The following is a 23622-nucleotide window of genomic DNA, read 5'->3' on the forward strand; positions in this document are numbered from 1 at the left end:
CCTTTGTTGGCGCCCACGTAGCCAACAAAGAGCTGGTCATCCACCCGGAACTGTTGTGTGCGGTTGAGATAGAACGAAAGCGCACGTTTTGGGTCCAGTCGGTGGAGCTTCTCTTCTTCTCTCGAAGGGTGCGGAGGCGGAAAGAAGGTTGGCAGAGTGACAGCCTGAGATGAAAGGCAGAGACTACTTTTGGTAGAAAGGATGGGCGAGGTCGAAGCACAACCTTGTCTGGATGAATCGCCAGAAAAGGAGGTTTGCAGGAAACAGCATGGAGCTCACTCACCTGCCGAGCAGAGGTGATCACCAGGAAGACAGTTTTCAAAGTTAATAACTGCAAAGGACAGTTATGAAGAGGCTCAAAGGGAGCGCACATCAAGTATGTGAGAAGCAAGTTCAAGTCCCATTGAGGCATCACAAAAGGATTAGGAGGAAAAAGTTGAGTAATGCCTTTGATAAATCTATTAACAACCGGAGACTTGAAAAGAGAGGGCTGATCAGGCAGCCTAAGAAAGGGTGAAAGAGCAGTAAGGAAGTCCCTGATAGTGCCCAGAGAAGAGCACCCTGGTTCAAAGTGAGAAGGAATAAAAGGAACTCAGAAAGAGGGGTAGCAAGAGGATCTACAGATTTCGCTGTGCACCATGCCACACATTTTTTCCACCGACCAGCATATACCGTTTTAGTGGAGAGACGCCTAGCTGCCAGAATCACATTACAGACTTCGGGAGGCAAGTCAAATGGAATCAGCAGTCGCCGCTCAATCTCCACGCAAGGAGGTGGAGGCTGGACAGGTTCAGGTGGAGGACCATCGCCTGTTGCTGCGACAGGAGATCCTCCCGAAGAGGCAGTTGGATCGGGGGATCCACGCTCATACTGAGTAGCTCGAGATACCAAACTCTTTGAGCCCAGTCCGGTGCCACAAGAATGACTTGGGCCCGGTCGTGTCTGATCTTCTTCAGCACTCTGGGCAGAAGTAGCATAGGCGGAAAGGCATACAATAGACCGCAACTCCACTCGCAACGAAAAGCGCCTCCGAGCGAGTGCCGCATTGGAAATTCCAACGCGTAGAACTGCCGACATTGCGTGTTCTCTTCGGTGGCGAATAGATCTAACCAAGGTTCTCCCCAGTGCTGAAAGAGACCTTGTGCAACCTCTGAGTGAAGACGCCATTCGTGATCCAACATGCACCTGCGACTGAGTTCGTCCGCACTGGTGTTCAGGGTACCCGCCAGGTGTTGAACCACCAAGGAAATGCCTTGACGTTCCAGCCACATCCAGAGACGTAGAGCCTCCTGACATAGGGTCCACTACCCCACCCCGCCCTGCTTGTTGCAGTACCACATGGCGGTGGTGTTGTCTGTGAACACCTGCACTACTATCCCCTTGACAGAGGGAAGGAATGCTGTCAGTGCAAGTAGGATCGCCCTGAGCTCCAAAAGGTTGATATGGAGCTTGGACTCCGCCGGAGACCAGAGGCCTCTGATCTCCAACCTACTTCTGGCATCGGAACGTGCTCGATGGCCTCCTTGGCCAAGAGGGCCGCAACTTCCTGCTGGAGAGGTGACTGACAAGTGATCCCCCGACATGCGGTGGTACTGAGGTGGCATGGCTGCAGGGGTAGACTCTAAGGGGAGGGAGCAGCCCCTTCGCACTATTTGCAGAACCCACCTGTCCGAGGTGATGGTGCGCCAGTGTGGAAGGTGATAGCGAATCCTGTCACCCGCTGGCGTCTGGTGGGCCTGAAAGACCGGACTAGGAAGGTTTTGAGGCAGCGGCGGCAGAAGCGGTGGTGGACTGACCCACACACTGTCCTCGGAACCCACCATGCGGGTCCCACGTTCGCGGTTGCGCGGAGACTGCGCAAGCTTGCGGGTCTGAAAGGAACGCGCCTGGGGGCCTCGACGGTGACCTCGAAAGGAGCGAAAAGCAGACCCTGAGGGAGTACGCATGGTGGCGAGACCTAACGACTGGGCCATAGCTCGAGAGTCCTTGAGGCGTTCCAGAGTGCTATCCGCCTTGTCACCAAAGAGGCGTGTGCCATCAAAAGGCATGTCCAGCAGGGTGTTCTGGACATCCCCGGAGAAGCCAGTAGTTCCAAGCCAAGCGTAACGGCGTAGGGCCACCGTTGTGGAAAATGCCCTGCCAAGAGAATCGGCCGTGTCAAGCCCACAACGGATGGTAAATTTAGCAGCATCTTGTCCCTCGGTAATGGCCTGGGAGAGAACCGTTGGTGCCTCACAGGGCACTGAGGCAGCACCTGTGCCATGGTATCCCACACAGAATGGGAATAGAGGCCCAACAGGCACGCAGTATTCACCGCTCGCAACCCGGAACTGGCAGAAGTGAAAATCTTTTTCCCAAACTGCTCCAGTTTGAGATTCCTTGTCCGTAGGAGCAGAAGGGAACACACTCGGCGAGGCAGAAGCCTGGACAACCAGACTCTCAGGCGTCGGTGTTGTGTGAGAAAGCTGGGATCGCCCGGCGCCGGGCCACAACCTTGTCTACAGGAACGCCTGTGTTAAGTTTGTTCAAGGTGCTCAACAGGATATCAGTAAGCGCCTCATTGAAGGGCAGCAACAGCTCCACAGAGGACTGTGGCTGCAGCACCTCGGTCAGGAGATTGGTCCTGATAGGTACAGAAGGGAGCTCGAGGTTAAGAGCCTCAGCCGCCCGACGCAACACCACTGAAAAGGTTCAGACCTCTTCCATAGCCACGGAAGAAGGGGACAGAGTACCAGGGTGTGGAGAAAAATCCTGATCTCCTGGACCCTCCACATCGCCTTCCCATTCAGGCTCATCCTCACATTGAGCTGCAAGAGGGTGCTCAAACCCCTACCAGTACTTCTCTTCGTCCACCAGTTGTTGAAGAGGCCGGTAAGGACGAGGTGCCCAGGGAAATGGGACAAACTCCCCACCAAGAAATGGAATGGGGGGATAAGATACCAGTCCCGGTTCGGCGCCGTCCAGTGTGGCCGGAGCCGGTGGCGCCGCAGGGTATGGTGCCGGCGTAGCCGAGGCCAAAGGCGGCGGCAAGGAGGCAGACCCTCCCAACGGATCTGCGGGGCCCAAAGGCGCTCCGGAGGGACCCGATGGGGCAAACTAGTGGTGCAAGGCCGACACGAAGGCCTGCACCTCGTCTGAAGTCGCATGCGGTCCCAGAAAGGGTGGGTAGACCGCAGGCAACAACGGAGGATCCAACGGAGCCGCGGGGGAGTGACTGCCCGACACCTCCACCGCGTCCCGCGACCGATGAGGGGTAGAGGAAGAGCGACATTGCTTCTTCGACTTCTTATGGCGCCTAGACTTACCTGTCCCAGATTCCGACGAGCGATGCTGATGGCTGTGCGACCGGTCCCATGATCTTCCACAGGAGCGGGACCTCGATCGGCGCGGAACCGATTGCCGGACCTCTAACAACTTTTGGGAACGCTCCCGCAAAGCTTACGGCGCCATGGCCCGACAATCGGGGCACGCCTCGGGGTCTTGGGCTTGCCCCAAGCAGCAGAAACACATGTCATGCGAGTCCGCTACCGGCATGTTTCGGCGGCAGGGTCTACAGGACTTAAACCCGGGCATCCCTACTGCACCAGGAGTCAAGTACTTGACAAAACAAGTTGTCAGAAACCAAGTTAAAACTTTTAACTAGAGGAACCGCTCTCTCTCGGATCTGCGCTGCTGCACGGAAGAAAAAAAGAACGGACATCAGCGCGCTTGGGCGCGTCTAAGTAGCTCCAACAACGTCATCTCAGCGGCTACGATGCCAGCGACGTACACGGAGCCGTACGACGACACCTACCGACGCGCAGGGATACTGCTGACGAAAACTTTCCGGATTCAGTCTGACGCCTGGGGATATTGTAAGGTAAGGAATCTGACGTGTCTCCGAAAAGATTGTGGAAATTAGTAGGAGTCCCATTGTGGAAATATGGATTTTTATGATCAGTTATGTCCCCTATCTTGGACCCCAACGGTTTCATGTATGAATCACAAGTACATGTATGTTTCCTCCAGTTCCAGTTATGAAGACGCAAACACATGTGCGTCCACCGTCAACATGTCCTCTTTCAGATCCGCCATGAATAGGCCGGATATTCCATTCCTAAGTATGAAAGGCCACCGGCTTTATATGGTTCACTTATGCCATTTTACAGTCCAGGCAAGTAGGCCCTGATTCTGTCATCAAGCTTTTCTTGCTTTCTGCCTCTGAAGCTCCAGTCTGAGCCTGCATCTGTGACCATGAACTTTGTCTCATTCCCTGCGCGGCTCACGAAGCCTGACATCAGCCTGTTGCCTGCCAAGAAACTGTATTTCACCTTCGAAATTATCTGCTCCGCTCCCTGCCCAATGCATTCCTGTCTAGTAGTTTCAGTAAACATTCTTCCAGCTACCGAGCAAAGGCCCGGCTTCTCCGTCTTTATGCAAGTAATTCATAGCCTTATTATTATGGAAGACTTCTGCCCTCGCATCTAGTGTAGACACTTAGACGCTTGTACACGCACTAACAGTCAGTATAGTCAGTATAGAATAAGATTCTACTCTAAGAGACCTCTCTTTTGGATAACGTAGTTCTTTAAACATAGGATGTTAGATATGATTTGGGATTAGGTTGACTTGACCCTCCAGACTTCTGTCGCCACATGTAGAGCTAAATGTCAAGTCCCCTTCACCCCCTAGTTGCACGTCAATCACACGTCATGCTGCTGTGCGCGCATTTCTGCCAAGTATTTCTGCTGACATTGCGAAATTCTTTCATGGAACCACCCTATTATGACATCACACCTGATGATGTTCTTTAGTCACACCCAGTTCCACCTACTTTTGCTACGTATGTATGTCTTATCTACACTATCAATTGTTACGCCTCTTGCATTTGCTTCACTGTAATGCCTATTGTATAAAAGTGATTAATTATCAATAATGTATGTACTTCACTTCCTGAACCTTCGTGGTGATGGAACTTGGAGCAACCGATTCGAATCGTCCATTGGAATAAAGCCCATTCCGAACCTCTAATACCACGGATTCTGCCTCTTATTTACTGAGCTATTTTTATTATGTTTCTGTATCAAATTAAGTCCCGGTAATTAAATTATTTACCACATGAATGGCGCCCGAACAGGGACACTTTCTCATCTCACGCGCCGGCGGTGCGTTGCAGGCCCGGTCTCCTGCCACAGCTGGACGGACAACAACGCGTACCAGCAGGATTTCCTGTATCTCCCTCCGGTCAAGCGGGGGCGACTGAGGCTGCGATCAACACCCAGACGAGGCGGTGAGAAGTGCGAAGTATCCCGACCAGAGCCTAGCTGAGAGAGCAAGATCCGAGGTATACAGAGGCCCACCAGGTTTCCGAAGCTCAGAAGTGTCCGAAGTTTTCGAGTCGAGTCCAGTCCGGTCCAGTTCAGTTCAGTTCCGTTCCGAGGCCTTCCGTTCCGAGCTACCCGGTGAGTACCATTACTGGGGAGGCGTTCTGACGTGCACATAGGTTGTGCCGGTCAAGACGGGTTTGGGTACACAAATCCGGTCTGCACTGTTTCAGCAGTGTATCTGTACTGTTTAGCAGTATATCTAGTATATCAAGTATATAAATTCAGAATAATCCAGATAATGCCGAGTATTATGTTTAGTGATTAAGTTTTCCTTAGATCGTCATCATCATTGTTTGCTCATTTAAATGTTAAATGTTAAATGTGTTAATACGTTCTGCATATTGTGGTATGAATGACTGTTCATTATCGTGTTTATTGTATTAAGTTTGTTCAAGATCAAGTATCAGATCAGTTCTCAATATGCCGCTCTTTTCGAAATTAAGACAGATCACAACTAGAAAAGGGGTACTCGAAGAAGCTGTTCCTATTCCTCCTAGGGACACTCCAGGGTACTTCATGTATCATAAACACGGCTTAGACGCTATATTATTTCTTGATTTATGGGTAGACTACACCAAGGAATTACCAGAAAGTCAGAGGTGGCCCGCAGCTGGGACCTGGGATGCAGAGTGCATCATGAAAGTAGAGGAAGAGTTATGGAAAAGGAAAGTCAGACAGTCACAGAAAGACGCCGTTGAGTTATGGCGTAAAGAATCTCATAGACGTACAGAAAAAGCACTCCGACAGGAAGAGAAAAATAAGGAAAATTCAAATAAAATCCGAGAAAATCTATTAATTGAAGAAGGTACACGAGTGAAATCAGAACAAGTAGACAGACAAAGAAATGCCCTTATGAAGGGTATGTATCCCCTTCTGGCCGAGGGATTACCTAAGGCTACTCCGGGGATACCAAAAGACTTGCCACCCCCATTATTTCCAATAAAAGTACATCCTAAGGGGCATCCTAGAACCGCAGAAGATGTTTTTCTTTCCTCATATTTAGATGACGCAGCTCCCGAGTACGCTAACCCCGCCCCACATAGACCGTCGGCCGGGGAGGTTCAACGCCAAGATCCTGTATCTGTATCTCTACAGCACCAAATTCTGACACAAGTTCCGGCAAGCACATCTGTTTCCACATCTGTTCCTACAGCTACTTCTATAGCTGTGCCCACACCTATAGTTGCTGTATCGCGTTCAACGAATCCTTTCACGCCCGATACCCCAGACGGGGCTACGGGAGGTGCTACCAATATTTTTTCTACGCCACCCAGAATAAATAAACTTACCTTTCAAGAATCAGCACATCCACGTACCCCCAAACTCATAAATGCCCGTACGCTTAAGGAACTTCTTATAGATTGTAGATATGACCCTGTGCCCGGCAAAGAGGACGAAATGATCATGGCATCATTACGTATCCGACGAGCCGCGGTGTATTTAGGGAAGTTACCAGGAATGACTATGCATCTAGATAATATATACCATTTTGTCCAAACAGGGCGAGATTCTGAATGTATTAACAGAGCTATGGAATACCAGAAAGTGGAGATACAAGAGGAACTGTTACGTTTCCTTATAAATTGTGTGATCAGAAATCAAGACCGACCGGGGGTAGACCCGGAAGCAATGCAAACTCTTACCAGATGGAGCCAGAATATATCAGAAGGGAGACATGATAAGCAAAACTGTATAATAGCCATGTGCCGAAAGATCCGTAAAGAAATAGAACGCCTACACGAAGAGAGATTAGCGGTAGACCAGTTCGAACAAAGCGAGGAGGAAGGATCAGGACTGCCCACAGGACAGTCAGAAACCATAGCCTATGTAGGTAGAGGAAGATCTTGTAATAGTACTAGATGTTTTACTGACCCGATACGTCCGATATGTCCAGATAATAACAGGAATTTCCAAACACCTATAATAAATATAAGGTCCCGCGAGCATTCGTTCCAAGCCGCTGACAAATTACTGCGAGAACGAAGGGGTTATCATTTTCTCGATTCTATGGATGAACAAGAATTAGCCAGGTCAGCCGTTCATTGGGTTGACAGTCCCGGAAAGTATGATGATGATACCGTAGCACACACATTTTTTAATCTCACCCCAGTTGAACAGCGTTTAGCTGGGATTTATATGATTCAACAACTTCTTATACTATATAAAAGCCAACATTCAGATCCTGGTCCCTTACCTGATATATTGACTGAATTACTCACGAATAGATGGAGAGGTTCAGGTACTAAGCTAATTAAAGAAATACTAGAATCAAGAAAGCAGTACATTCTTTTTGTATGTCCAGAACATGTCTCACTGCCCATCAAGGAAAGAACGACGTATTACATGGATAGACAGAATCCCTTACGAGAAGTACACCCAATAAAGGGCGAGGACAATCAGTTTAAACGTGTATTTGTATATACACCCATATCGAAAATAGAATTGTTAGAGATGAAGAAAGTGGTACCCAGTCATGACAAAGACCCAGCGGGTTTCCACCGAGAAATTAAAGACATGTTACTCATGGGAGAGTATACCTATCCCGACATTATGACAATATTAAAGGTATTGATGCCTGCTGGCATTTATGAAAAACTCAAGGAAAAAGAGTGGGAGGTGGGAGACCAAAAGATAGACTGGACAGCATTAGAAAATGAAGAAAAGGCTCGAGGTCCAGGGTCGGGGCTTGGGGATAAAACTAAAGCACTACCAGGTTTACTAGTACAGGTACTGCCACGTTTATTAACTACGAAAAAGGAAGACTGGGGTGCAATTTCAGCCTGTAAACAAAAGCAAGATGAAGACACTAGTGATTTCTATGCACGATTTGAAAAATGTTTTGGTATAAATAGTGGCATAAAAGCAAGTAGCGAATCATACCCACATCTGTTTGTGACAAAATTAGTTGAAAATTCCTTGCCCCAAGTGAAGAATAGAGTATTAAAATTCGAGAGTACCTGGCAAGGTAACACCCCATCACAAATGTTACAAATGTTACAGTATCATCACAATAGAATTAGAGAGGAACAAGATCATGAACAAAGACGCATGAAAGACACGAAAATGAAAATGCTAGTCTCCCAGACAGTTCCAGCTGAAGGACATAAAAAGGGTACGACACATTCCGGTGATTCAGCAGGACCTGTAAAAGGGACATGCAACTATTGTAAACAACAAGGTCATTATATACACGATTGCCCAGTCCTGAAGCGTAATATCGCCACAGGTATTACAAAAGAAAGACCACGGCCACTTAGACAGGATCAGAATGAACAAGGAGCCCCGCAGCATGCACAGTCCATGCCAGCTCCACAACAGTCTATACAGTTTGTGCCAGCTGCACCAGCGCTGCCGGTTGCTGCCACACAAACCACGACACGACAGCTGTACCAGACCGCACAGTACGACTATCCTGATTATCAACGATACGCATGAACAAGCCTAGAGAGGGAAGTTGACTTACCCCTTATCGAGGTCCCGGTAGACCAAGAAGGACCTTATGTACATAGTGAATTATTAGGCCAAGATAGAACATTTTTACTCGATACAGGGGCAAGTCGAACAACCATAAAACGTAGTGAAGTTCCAGGGGCAACCCTCTCAGGCTCACAGAATATTTCCCTTGGTTTTTCAGGAAAACCTATTGTTAATGAAGTATCACAGCCTCTTCCACTTACGATAGGACCCTTGACCAGAACTACAGATTTATTGCTTACTAAATCATGTCCAGAAAACTTGTTAGGTATAAAGACACTGAAAGCTCTAGGAGCTATAATATGTTGTTCTCCGGAAGGAGTAAGATTGTTTTTACGTGATTTCAAAGGTCACTATGTGTCTCGAGACATGGATCCCCGACTGCAGACTTTACCTACACATCTATGGGCACAAGGCCCTACTGATGTTGGTTGCATGAATATTACACCATATCGAGTTACACTAAAGGCAGGAGTGGTACTACCACGAATGCGACAATACAAGTTACCACCAGATGCTGTAGTGGCTTTACTACAAATCATTGACGAGCTCATTGCCCAAGGAGTGGTTGTGGAAACAGATTCCAATGTATGTAATTCACCGATAATTCCGATTCTTAAACGAACAGATCCGAAGGCCCCGCCAGTATATCGATTGGTTATTGATCTGCGCGAATTAAACAAGTGCATTGTGCCACAATTCCCTGTGGTCCCAGAGATCTCGTCATTACTGACAGCTATTGATTCTGAAGCAACATTCTTTACTGTAATTGATCTCAAGAATGCCTTTTTCAGCGTCCCTATAGATCCGGAAAGCCAATACTTGTTCGGATTTAGTTTAAATGGACGTAGCTTTAAATTCTCACGCGCACCTCAAGGATTTACAGAAAGCCCCAGCATCTATAGCCAAGCACTGAAACGAGAACTCGACAGTATCCACATGCCAGTGAACACTGCCCTGCTTCAATATGTCAATGATCTGCTGATCACCGCTAGAAGCGAACCTGAATGTGAGAAAGCATCACTGACAGTTTTACAATTTCTAGCCGAAAAGGGGCACAAGGTGTCCCCTTCTAAGCTGCAATTCTGTGTCCAGCGAGTTGTTTATCTTGGACACTCGCTGTCCAAGGAGGGAAGGCAGCTTACACCCGACCGCATTCAGTTAATAGCTAACATGCCAATACCCAAGACACAAAAGGAGGTGCGGGCTTTCATAGGCCTCACTTCATATTGTAGGCAGTGGATCCCTCAGTATGCATTTCTAGCAAAACCACTCATTCAGTTGACAACACAGGAGGCAGCCACATCGACTGTTCTCCCTTGGACCCAGGAACATACACAAGCTTTTGAAAGCCTAAAGAAAGCTTTATGTCAAGCACCGGTTTTAGCAACACCATGTTACAATAAACAGTTTACACTTTTTGTTACAGAACGCGAAGGTACTGCCTTGTCAGTACTCACACAAGAACAGGCAGGATCCCACAAACCATGTGCTTATTTTTCTAGTACATTAGATCCCGTAGCTCAGGCTTTGCCTGCATGCCTGAAATCGGTGGCAGCAACAGCTTTAGCAATAAGACAAAGCGATGCCATAGTGTTAGGACATCCATTGACAGTTCAAGTACCACATGCAGTAGAAGTTCTTGTGAATAGAACGCAAACACAGCACCTGACTATAGCGCGACTTACAGGGTATGAATTAACATTGTTTCAGCCACATATAGAAATCAGACGTTGTAACACATTGAATCCTGCCACACTTTTACCCGTAATCGGAACAGACCCACTAGCTCATGATTGTATTGACGTTATTACAATCACGACGAAACCCAGACAAGACTTGACAGATGTCCCATTGTCAGACCCAGACCTGACGTTGTATGTAGATGGTTCATGTATGAGAACAAGTACAGGAGAGTTAGTGGCCGCTTACGCAGTCACAACAGACACTGAAGTCATCGAAACAAATTGCATAAATACCTTGTCAGCTCAAGCCGCAGAGCTCGTCGCTCTGACACAAGCCTGTATTCAAGCCACAAATAAAAGAGTCAACATATACACTGATTCACGTTATGCATTCGGAGTTGTACATGACTTCGGCGTGCTGTGGCGAGAGAGAGGTTATTTAACTTCTCACGGTGCCCACATTCAGCACGGACCCCTCATTCATGCCTTATTAGATGCAATACATCTACCCACTGCAATATCAATTATGAAATGTAAAGCTCATACGAAAGTTATTGATATCATTTCTCAAGGCAATGATCTAGCTGACAGAACAGCTAAACAGACTGCTCAAACTCAAACATCCGACATGACAAAGACAAAAGTCCCGACGCCAACACATTGTATGACGATTAAAGATCCCGCTCTTGACGTAATTGACATACAGACGCATGCTACACCAGACGAAATAAAGAAATGGACTGAATTAGGAGGGATCCAAACGGATCAAGGATGGATGACGAAGGAAAAATCTGTGTGGTTCCTTCCTGATTCAATGGTCCAAGTTATCATTAACACTATACATAGTCCAGCGCATCTAGGAGAAAAAGCTATGCTAGACAGCATCCAACACATTTGGTTCAATAAACATTTACGAGCAGCAGCCAAGCAAAAAGTTCGTACCTGTATGATCTGTTGTCAGTTCAACCCAGGAAAAAGCGTTCCCGTAGAACAGGGTGGATTTCAGTCTCCCGATCACCCTTTTGAAGTGCTCCAGATGGATTATATCCAGATGGAACGATGTCGAGGATTCAAATATGTTCTCGTAGTTGTCTGTGCTCTTTCCCGTTGGACAGAGGCATACCCGGTTTCAGATTACACTGCCCCGACTACTGCCAAACAGTTAGTTCGAGAATTCTTCCCACGATACGGTTTACCACGTGCTGTCTACTCAGATAACGGCCAGCCGTTCTCATCCGAACTAATGAAACACGTTTCACTTTTGTTAGGCTATCAGTGGAAATTCCACTGTGTCCGACACCCCGAGGCAGCAGGTCTCGTAGAAAGACATAATCAGATCCTGAAAATCAGATTGTCCAAAATATGCAGAGAGAAAGGTGTCGACTGGGTAGTAGCCTTACCAGTTGCACTCTTTTACATGAGAATGGTAGCACACTCTTGAACAGGGCTATCCCCGTATGAGGTGATCTTTGGCAGACCACCAAATATGTGGGGGACGCCTATACCACGTAAAATAACTGATATTGACTGTAACATGCTGACAGATTACTTGGCTTCCTTGATGTCTGCACTACAATCTTGTCGTTCACAGGTAGCTGCAGCTTTTCCTGACAACACTGAGGTGAAACCCCATGACATAGTTCCGGGGGATCTGGTCCTCGTGAGGAACTTTGATCGAAAGACTCAGCTGGATCCTAGGTGGAAGTCACCGCAACTGGTCTTGCTCACCACAAGGACAGCCGTGAAGATCGAAGGCAGAAAAGGCTGGATACATTCAAGTCATATCAAGAAATTTCATGGACTACCATCGGACGTAAACACCACACCTCGTGTGTCTTCACCCATTGACTCAAAACTTCCTTTTGTTGAATCAAGTAGTCACGAACAATATAAACTAAAACTCAGATCTAACCGGTCGGGAAATTTGATTGTTTAAGTCCTCTCCAAGGTGAAGCGGTTGAATTTGTCTCTGACATGTATCCCTTAGATCTGAATAGAGAAAACACCCGAAAAATGTTGAAACGACATGCATACTGTAAATCACTGCGTAGTCATTGCACAGTGACGTTATTAATTTTGTTTTTCTTAAGTCTTTTAATAATTACTGCAAGTATATTGTTGCACATATATTATCCTATTTCTAGACATGTTTATAATGTTACTGCTGAACATTCTTTTAGTGAATTACCTCCGCATGAGTTGTCTTATAGATTTGCGCTGCGCAATAATACGTTTATTAGTATGTTACATCATTCCCATCAGGTTAGCAATGCTACAAATTGTTGGATATGTGGCCGACTCCCTCCCTATCAGAATTATAAAGGAATTCTACCTCTCTTTCCATACCCGTTCACACACAACGGCTCCTGTGGAGCATGGTTTAGTTTAATTAATCCCCTAGATTCAAATTCTGCAGTTTATCAAGACAACTGGGTATGGGGAAATTTAAACTTAGTTTTACTTAAAGTCTGCTACCCTAACAAGGAGGGACTTCCCAAGAGAACAGGAACTGATCTAGAAAATGAAGTATATGGATTAGGTAATTTTACGCTTAATCTTATGATCCTAAATGTCGAATCCGAAGCTACTCCAATTTTGCCCGCAATGTCAATATTTCCAGTAAAAGGTGAATTATGTGTAAGAAAGAACGGTTCCATACATATGGGCCATAGTAGATGCACCACTGTAATAGAATTCAGTGATCAAGGCAAGTCGACATTTAGAGCTTCCCGCCATTCCTATTTCACATGTGGTCAGACGGCATATGTACGCCTACCTCTAGATTGGGATGGTACCTGTTACATTGGATTTCTTTTGCCACCTGTTTTCCTAGCTCCTCCTGATTATCACAGAAATACTCATTTAGTACACAATAGAGAAAGGAGAGATCTACCAATTGTCGATTACACTGAAACAGCATGGGAAAAATACACAGATTTCAATAAAGGTCTCTTTCCCTATATAGGTACCGTTACTAATAGTAAGCTGATACGTAGATTAACTAGAACCCTTGAAGCAGTAGTGAATGAAACTATTTCCGCCTTAGGCAATTTAACAGAAGAACAGTCTGCTATGCGGATTGTTGTGCTTCAGAATCGTCTTGTCCTTGACGTCATCCTGGCCGATAGGGGCGGAGCTTGTAGGGTCATCGGATCAAGTTGTTGCATTTTCATACCAGAAAATTCGCCATCTGTATATAAAGCCATAACCCGCCTTCATAAGATTGTAAGCCAGATACACCAGAATCCAGGCACCTGGACTTGGTCCGGTTGGTTTTGGAGTGTATTATCTACCTTTGGATGGAAGGTCCTATCCTTCCTAGGTATTGGCTTTCTCATACTATTCAGTTGCTGTCTATGCCTACAATGTGGACCAGCGATCTGTGGTCTGTGTGCCACATCGTGTATTCCACCACCAAGATCTCGTTCGTCCCAGAAGAAAAAAGAACAAATGATGCTATATGAACAGATCAATGGATTGATGAAGATTGATATCTCTTGACGGGCAAGTAGGGGACAAGGAGGGAATGTGGAAATATGGATTTTTATGATCAGTTATGTCCCCTATCTTGGACCCCAACGGTTTCATGTATGAATCACAAGTACATGTATGTTTCCTCCAGTTCCAGTTATGAAGACGCAAACACATGTGCGTCCACCGTCAACATGTCCTCTTTCAGATCCGCCATGAATAGGCCGGATATTCCATTCCTAAGTATGAAAGGCCACCGGCTTTATATGGTTCACTTATGCCATTTTACAGTCCAGGCAAGTAGGCCCTGATTCTGTCATCAAGCTTTTCTTGCTTTCTGCCTCTGAAGCTCCAGTCTGAGCCTGCATCTGTGACCATGAACTTTGTCTCATTCCCTGCGCGGCTCACGAAGCCTGACATCAGCCTGTTGCCTGCCAAGAAACTGTATTTCACCTTCGAAATTATCTGCTCCGCTCCCTGCCCAATGCATTCCTGTCTAGTAGTTTCAGTAAACATTCTTCCAGCTACCGAGCAAAGGCCCGGCTTCTCCGTCTTTATGCAAGTAATTCATAGCCTTATTATTATGGAAGACTTCTGCCCTCGCATCTAGTGTAGACACTTAGACGCTTGTACACGCACTAACAGTCAGTATAGTCAGTATAGAATAAGATTCTACTCTAAGAGACCTCTCTTTTGGATAACGTAGTTCTTTAAACATAGGATGTTAGATATGATTTGGGATTAGGTTGACTTGACCCTCCAGACTTCTGTCGCCACATGTAGAGCTAAATGTCAAGTCCCCTTCACCCCCTAGTTGCACGTCAATCACACGTCATGCTGCTGTGCGCGCATTTCTGCCAAGTATTTCTGCTGACATTGCGAAATTCTTTCATGGAACCACCCTATTATGACATCACACCTGATGATGTTCTTTAGTCACACCCAGTTCCACCTACTTTTGCTACGTATGTATGTCTTATCTACACTATCAATTGTTACGCCTCTTGCATTTGCTTCACTGTAATGCCTATTGTATAAAAGTGATTAATTATCAATAATGTATGTACTTCACTTCCTGAACCTTCGTGGTGATGGAACTTGGAGCAACCGATTCGAATCGTCCATTGGAATAAAGCCCATTCCGAACCTCTAATACCACGGATTCTGCCTCTTATTTACTGAGCTATTTTTATTATGTTTCTGTATCAAATTAAGTCCCGGTAATTAAATTATTTACCACACCATCTTCAATTGCCTTCGATGCAAAACAAATATAGCCTCCTTCCTACACCCAATATGGTTTTGCCCCATTAGTAAGAACTACTGGACACAATATACCACACACTTGAGCAAATAGTGGGAAGACCGGGAATAGCAGAATTCAAATGGGGGTCAAGGGACTCCACCAGTATCGACAGGATTGCTGATTGAGAAGAGAGACCTTGCTTGTCACTTGTGACTTGGTAAAGCCGCTCCAATGAGCAAATGGCTCAGAGAGATGTGCTGAGACAGATAAATCTGTGTATAAAGCCAGAGGCTGTATAGAGAAACATAACATTTGGGGCAGAGGGTGGGCTCACTTTGACTGTGACTTCACCCTTAAAGAGGACTACGAAATAATAAGATCAAGAAAACCTTTGCTTAATGAAGTGAAAAATCTGATGGCTGATGCATCATTGTGCTGTACTGTTTTGTTTTAGAAGTACAATACCCGAGAAAAATGCCCCAAGAGGAAATAAAACAAAATTCTTACACACAAAGAACGTGCAATCCAGACATGTGTACCTACACAATGAGAAATAACCAAGAACAATAATAGTAAAATATAATAACAGAACCTGATTTTGGAACAAAGCTCAGAAATTTAGCTACACTTCAATGTTTTTAATTATCAGTTCAGTTTCATGATCTCATCAAGAAATTGACAAATTATATCATTAAAAAGCCATCATAGCTATCAATAAAGACAAACATTCAATCTAAAAAGGTTTTAAAAACATAAACAGTCTTGTTGCCATTCAGACAATGTTGAAGCGTTGTGTACCAACATTTAATAAGCTGACTTTCCATTATAGCGTAGAAACATTGGCCAAAGATAAATAGGTCTGGGGCATGACAGCAAAGGGCGGACACTAAAACATATTTAATACCTCAAATCTTTTTTTTTTCTTAAACAAAGACTGTGTACACGTTTATTTTGTTTGAGTCTTTCTGTCTTCACTGTGATATTTAGCAACTGAAGTCCCCGAGAACCTAAATTTTAAAAAACATTTGTGTGAAAGATGTTCTTGAAACATGAGTAATTACTTCTGCATAGGTCACAACGCTACTGCATTAAAAACTGCACACAAACTCACAGTTTTACAACAATAAATTCTACCTTCTTTAAAACTTAGTCATCACAGCTTTTTTATTTGTGACTTTCCATATTATATCTGTGGGTTCTAAAAGTAATTTCTAGATAACTCAATGTTTTGAGAAGCCTGGCTAAATTTTTCAAGCACTGTATATGCTACAGTACAGTGAAAAGCCAACAACGTTTATGTATCACACAGCATAATTATTTTGAACAGCCTCCTCAATTTTCTGAGTAGCAGCAAGAACTTAATACAAAGAGCCTGCTACAGCAAACTTGACATGAAAGGCTTGCACAGAAAAACTGTGCGTAGTTGTAAATGGTATTTATATAGCGCTTACTACCCCTGATGAGGCGTTTAAGAGCTTTGCGGCAAGTAGCACGCTACTCCAGAACAAAAGATTAGAGGTCAATAGTAAGTTAAACGTTTTTTGATTTTTTTACGTTAGTTGTGTTAGGAATTTCAGGAGCACAAACCTGAGTGTTTTGTAGAGTTTACAGGAGAAACAGGATGATAGGAATAGATCTGAAAGGAGTAGTAGTAAGGAGGTGAAAGTTTGAGAAGGATGTTTGGAGGTTGATAGTGGTTAGAAAGGCTTTGGGATGAGTCAGAGTAAAGGGATGGAACAAAGCGTGGAAGGAGATTTTTTTTAAATTGCATAACGAAAATTATCAGGCCAGGTGCAGAGAGGGTCATAGATTTTGCAGTCCCCACATTCAATTATTCACCATTCGGATGGTGGCCTTCAGCAACATGGGGCTGCAATGAATAATTTTCACCAAGGAAGATTTTGGTTACATGTCATGGATGAGAAGGTTGCTGACCACCTCCAAATTCTGGAATTTCATTTTGGAAGAGGAAAAGGTTAGCCAAAACGAGTCTCTATCTGCCAACAGCAGCCTGTAAGTGAGGTCCTACAGCCTGTTGCTCATGCTTTGTCACAGCAAGTAACCTGTCCCTAAAGAGGACAGTTAGGGAAGTTATATCTTGCCACGGAAATGGGCACAACAGCTGTTGTCTGCAGACTTTTCAAAGTGATGAAATGATGAATACCTCGTTTGGGGTTATAAACGCTATATGAATACATTTACAGATTACAATGAAAAATTACGCAACAAGCTCCATAACGACTATGTAGGTATGCACTACGAGACACTGATTGCTGTGAGAGGTGTGATATGCCGGGGGCTATTTCTTTCCATGTAGCTTTGCAGTGCCCCCTCGTGGAGGATTTTTGAAGGAACATATTTCAGACACTAAATGATATTGTGAGACTATCTCTCAACCCTGACCCCCTACTGGCGTTACTAGGCTATATGAAACCTCTCTGGAAAAACGTTCGTAAACTGGTCCCTATGGGTCTGCTTCTGGTGAAACGTAGGCTGGCAATGCGCTGAATGCGGGGCCCTGTACCAACTGTGGCAGAGTGGGAAAAAGACATGATGTATTGTAATACCCAAACAGATGTTTATAACGAATTGCTACCCCCCCCCCCCCCACCCCCCACCCTTCAGTCGGCCGAAAAGTATCTGGGGTCTGTTTGCACAATATCAAATGACACGGCAAGATAGCAATGAGGATCGCGACTAACTGCTGTCTATCCGGGGCAGGAATCGAGTGAGTGGGAGGACGGATGTACTGGTTGGTTCAATGATCGTGCCGCTTCTACCGCTTACAGTGGTCACCACATCGAGGTACTGTTAGAAGCCGATATGGCATCCCTTCTGTGTGGCTTTGCTTTATTGTACATATACCTGTCACTGCCTTGTATGTTGTACTATCGCTGCATATTGGGCCAGTCCTTCTTGGCCTGCGCAACAGCAGCCCCTATGTAATCAACCAAAGGTGATACTTGATTATGTGATCTGTATTAATATTTTTTTCTATATCTGCTTTTGTTGTAAAATTCAATAAAAACATTTTACTTTCAAAAATTACGCAACAAGCAATGACAAAGGATTAAGGGGGTCAGACGCCGGGGAAGCACCAATAAATAATAATAATAATAATAATAATCCACATTTGTAAAGCGCGAACAATCACCCGTAAAGGTCTCTAGGCGCTGGGGGCCATCGGGAATGTTTAAGCAAGCTATTGGCCAGTCACATGGGGCTGGGCTAATCTGCCGCCGGCGATCGATCCGTGATCCCCAGGTTCCAGAGTCAGTCGCCCTGGCCGTGGCGCCACACCTCTTTCTCGGGGAATGGGGTGGGTGTATGTGAAAGCAAGGATTGCCAGGAGGGGTGAGTGGACGGGAGGCAGCAACTTGGAGAAGTGGTGAGTGGGAGGGGAAAGAATAAACACTAGCAAACAAGAAAATAAAAAGTACCTTAATTACGACGCAAGCAGGAGAGAGACACTAACTAAGGGAAACAATCTATGCCTGGTCCATGTGCTAGAGAAGAACCACAAAGTGACGCCCTGCCAACGCTGTCCAATTAGGATGCGACAAAGAAGAGCGACACTGAAGCCAAACAAATGGAAAACAATGGGCGGACCACATGCTCTTTTTGTAATCAATAGTATCTAGCAGGCGTGAGTGAATGCCCTAGCTCATGGCTCATGCAAGCTCAATCCTAAAAAATATTTGGAGAGATGGAAAGTCATTTACATCTAATGGTTAGGTTGGATTGCAGTATATAAAATAATAGCCCAAAGGGTGCTGCATGCAATCCAGGCACTGCCAGTTTGTATAGACAAGGCAGCACTATATAATCTCTAACAGACCCTGGTCTGCTTTATGTAGCCGGGTTGGACTCCCAGGTTGTCAGGGAAAATTCTGAGGGCTCTAAGAGATGAAGGGGTAGAGATTCCCAAATCATTTTTACCTACTACAGGGCAGCTCAGCTCCATAAAACATCAGATCCTAAAACATTTACTGTACTTAAATCATTAGCAGATGGCCAGTAGTACGGACTAATAGAACAATTAGCAGACAACTCACACCCTTCCACTCCCCAAAAACACTCCTATATGATAATCAGGATTTAATGTGGGATATTGGGGGATACCCTTAATGAAATGGAAAAAGGAACTGCTGGATGATATTGGAGAGAGTAGATTATTTTAAGTGTGCAGATGCACATTTGAGTTACCTGAAATGGAGCAATTCTGTGCCAATAGATCTGCGCGATACATACAGAAGTAATACGAGCGGCCAATAGGCTCTCTTGAGGGGACTCGAACTCCTATCAGGATACATTTCTACCGCTAGTACTATTAAGATTTTCCCCTCTACTCTTGTTTGAAAAGATAACCTTAAAAAGGGCATGCATTCTAACCCACTTTGAGAATAGTGGGCACTTTCAACTGGTAGACCAGCAGCAAATGCTAAACAGCCTTCATTCCATTAAATAAATAGAATAAAAAAAATATTTATGACTCCATCATCACTTATACTTTCAAGTATGCCTGTTTTTCATGAAGACAAGGTCCTAGGTATTGGGATATTACAGTTTTTTTCAATTCTCTTTATTAATTTTATGCACAAAACAACATACAGCTGGAAATACGACATAGTAAAGTACCTGTTGCATTACATCTCCCTTTGCATTATTGTGCCCACTAGGTGGAGGGGGGCAAATCGCCGTACTCGACATTGCAATTAAACTATAAACAACATTATTTCACTACAAAGGTTGCCATCCAATGTTACTATACAAAGCTGCAATAAAACAGGATATAAAAAAGTGTAAACATATTACCACCTAACTAGTGTGCCTGTCCTATGATTATCATAAATATGTTCCCGCTGATTGTGCCTCACGTGCGGAGTACGGACCACCAGAGTCCTGCTATGATGGATACTGCAGTGGGAGTAAAATGAGAGAGGAGTCTTACAGTGCAGGTGCTGCGTTGTGTAGGTGGGGTCGGACCAGGCCGGGAGTGTGGGGCTACTAGATCTATCCACCGCGCCTGCATATGTGTAGCCGAACACACTGCTGGTGTGCGTGCCTTAGTGTGGATGTTCGGGGTGTCCCTGTTGCATCACCCGGTTGCAACGTCAGTACCACTACCATATCATCCATGGTCATTAGAATCACAGAGGTTAGCTCCTATAATAGTTACATCGTGCTGCCAGTCTACAGGTTGCGTCCGAGTCGTTGGGCGTAGGGGCTGAGATGTCAGTGTCACGTGTTCGGCTACCAGGGCACGTCAGAGTGCGTTCAACCAGTGTCTAGTGGAAGGCCCTGTCGGGGATTTCCAAGCCGTGGCCAAAGAACGTTTGGCCAGAAGCAGCGCCAGGTCAATACATTTGTTGATATTCTTACAACGTGCATTTCATTTTGTGATGCCTAGCAAGTAGTGTGCGCCCTGAGTTGGAACTATGGTTCCTGTTGCCGCCGTCAGTATATCAGATACTTTCTCCCAGTATGGTATGATGTGAGAACACGTCCAGACCATATGCATGAAGTCAGCACCCGAGTCACGGCAACTGGGACAAATGTTGGTGGAGGTCGGATACATTCGCACCAGCCTGTGAGAGGTTAAGTATGTGTGATGCAAATAATTGAATTGCGTGAATGTCAGTCTGGCATTCATTGAGGTATTGGGATATTACTACACCCAAGTAAGTGCAATACTTCTTACTTTTCCTAGTTTTTCCACTCCATCATATGTTGTCCCCTTGATGGCTCCTACTGAACACTAGTACTTCCCGCTTGGAGCTGTTCACCTCGAGATAGGGCTGGTTACCAAAATCCTTTAAAATGTTTAAACAGCGCAGGCCTATTGGCATCAGCACCGGTATGAAGAAGTCATTTGAAAAAAACATTAGCATTTTATAGAGGTATTGGGAGAAAAGCACAGGTACCAACAGATAGTCCTGTGCTATACCATTCGGAGAACTAATTAGTTTTGCTAAACCCTTATCAGCTCACATCACATATTTAGACTAAGACCAGGTGTTGAGTGCAACCGGGAGATTTAGGAGACTTGAGGGAATTTGTTAGATATGGCGAAACCTACCTCCCACAATTATAGAGAACTTTACAGTTAGCGTTTATCATGTAGCAGGAAAACCTTGACATGAGATAATGTCCCCAGAACAGTATCATGTGTTCCTCTAGTTTACAACAGTGTTACAGAAAACAAAGTGTGCAGAGGGAGAGGAGACAGGAAAGCTTCACGGCATGAGAGATACACTTAAATTCCTCTTAAACTATTATTCTTACATCAAATATCAAACCTTTGGGTAAAATCATGCTTAATACAAAGAATTTATAAAGAATGTCTGCATATTGCACAGTTTATTGACTCAATCAGTGTAGAGACCAGCTACTTCTAATCCTCAAAATCTTACAAACATTTAACCATTGCAAATGCAGAACATGTTTAAAGGTTTCACAAAATGTTACCAAGAATGCTCACACAAATAAGTACTAAAACATTTTCAAGATGCTAGACTGTTTCAATTTTAACATTTTTTCAATTCTGGAAATACAGAAGGAACATGCCTAATCCAAGATGTTTAACAACAAGAAAAATAATTTTGTTACTTACCTCCATTTACAACTCTTTGGTCTGCTCCAGCGCTAGGACTAAAGTCAGAAGAATGGGATCCAGTTCTAGAAGGTGTGGGTCCTGATCCAGACTGGCCGATCCTAGGAGAGTTCTGACGTCCACTATGGCCACCCCATGACATGACATCTCGATTTCTCTGCCCAGGTGGAATGTACTTGCTTTCCCTTTTAAAAACAATATAGTTAAAACACACTGTAGATTTAAAGTTTCTCAATAGTTTTAAACAATGACATCCTTACCTACAATGAAAATAAACATGTAACAAACACTTATTTGCCGATTGCAGCTAATAAGCTTTAAATGTGAGCTAATACTGGATGGAGTCTCCAGATGGAGTCTCCAGAGCAGTTAGTATCTAATGCACTTGCTGCTCATTCTTTCCAATTTTACTTGGATGCCTGTCACAGTTATAAATACATAAATGAAAGAACAACACAAATGCAACCATCTTGTGTTTTAAAATGGCCTCTAATCTTGATGTTCTCAAAGCTCTTCTGTTAAGTGTATTTTCCAAACTAATTGTAGGAAGATATCCCAGCAGAATCACATTAACTTTAAAATACCACAGAATGATTTTTACACACGACAACAAACACAAATAACCTGTATATTAAAAAAAAATATATGCAACCATTTTTGCAATACAAAAAAATAATTTTTAGATGTTTGAAGTGTGCATCACATACACCTATGAACATCTCACAGTGTACGTATGAGGAAGTTGGACAACATTAAATAAACCACTGGACCTTGTGAAACACCATCAGGTACATGAGTGCTGAAAGTTTTAGGGTCTCCATTTGTAGCCAATCATAGAAAACATGCTGGGGAAAAGTCATGGAGTCTAGTCAAAGAAGTCAGACGACATGAAGAGATACACTCAAACCACGAAATGAAGGAAATTCAAAACATTGGGTTATTATAGTTTTATTGTTAAGAGGTCCCAAAGGTGACAATGATGTGTTTTGTGGACAAAGTAAGAGCAAATAAGACTTTCAACTACACGTCAGGCTTAGTGAGTGCTATCCTAATGCAATTACAATACAGTATCTAGTCAAGCATTACTCAGTCCAGTTTAGTACAACAGCTTTAATAATGAAGGGAGTATTTATTCTTTTGTTGAGCTCACGGTTGACCGGCTTTTGGGTAGAACAAGGTTGAATCAAAGAAGGTATGGGTTTAGAAGACCAGAAGAGATGTTGGTGATGACTGTGGCAGCAGGATGTTTTCAAAGAGTGACGGGACTGAGAGAGTCACTCAGTAGCTATTGTATAGAATTGAGTCTGAAGAAATGCAAATTAGTGCCATGGAAATTCTAGAGATTATCAATTTCAACGATTATCTGTGTGGAAACAATACTTTTGACAAATTTCTATCTCTCTCCATGAATATTTATGCAATAATGAAAAAAATGCAAATACCTGCAGCGTATATATATACTGGCTACCTCAAGTTAAAAAAAAGACTATCAAATATAAAAGATAATACACAAAATGGCCCTATGATTTGCAAGCACTTTCAGGAGTTGGACTTCCATGCGCTTTAATGAAAATCCCAAAATTGTATTACAAACAATAATATAAGGTACACCGAATGAGGTGGAAGACAGTAAATGTTACAATCGGAAACTCCGATACTACACAAATAAATAACCTCACCAATGTTATCCAGTCAGAGAAAACAATATTTTCCCCCCCAAAGTGTAATAAGTCAACTGCACATATACAGGACACCGGAATGGACCCG

General features: G+C 44.4%; 1 protein-coding gene across 17 annotated transcripts in view; it reads right to left on the reverse strand.

Moving 5' to 3' along the window:
- Positions 1–23622, reverse strand: part of ATXN2 (ataxin 2) — a 1509788-nt gene that overhangs the window by 1096509 nt on the left and 389657 nt on the right. For all 17 annotated transcript variants that reach the window (XM_085634791.1, XM_085634789.1, XM_085634788.1 and 14 more), the window contains one exon: positions 21856–22040. In XM_085634791.1, the coding sequence (XP_085490917.1) occupies positions 21856–22040 (185 nt within the window). The remainder of the gene's footprint in view (positions 1–21855; positions 22041–23622) is intronic.

Source organism: Triturus cristatus, chromosome 11 (assembly GCF_964204655.1).
Source record: "Triturus cristatus chromosome 11, aTriCri1.1, whole genome shotgun sequence".
Classification (NCBI taxonomy): Eukaryota; Metazoa; Chordata; class Amphibia; order Caudata; family Salamandridae; genus Triturus; species Triturus cristatus.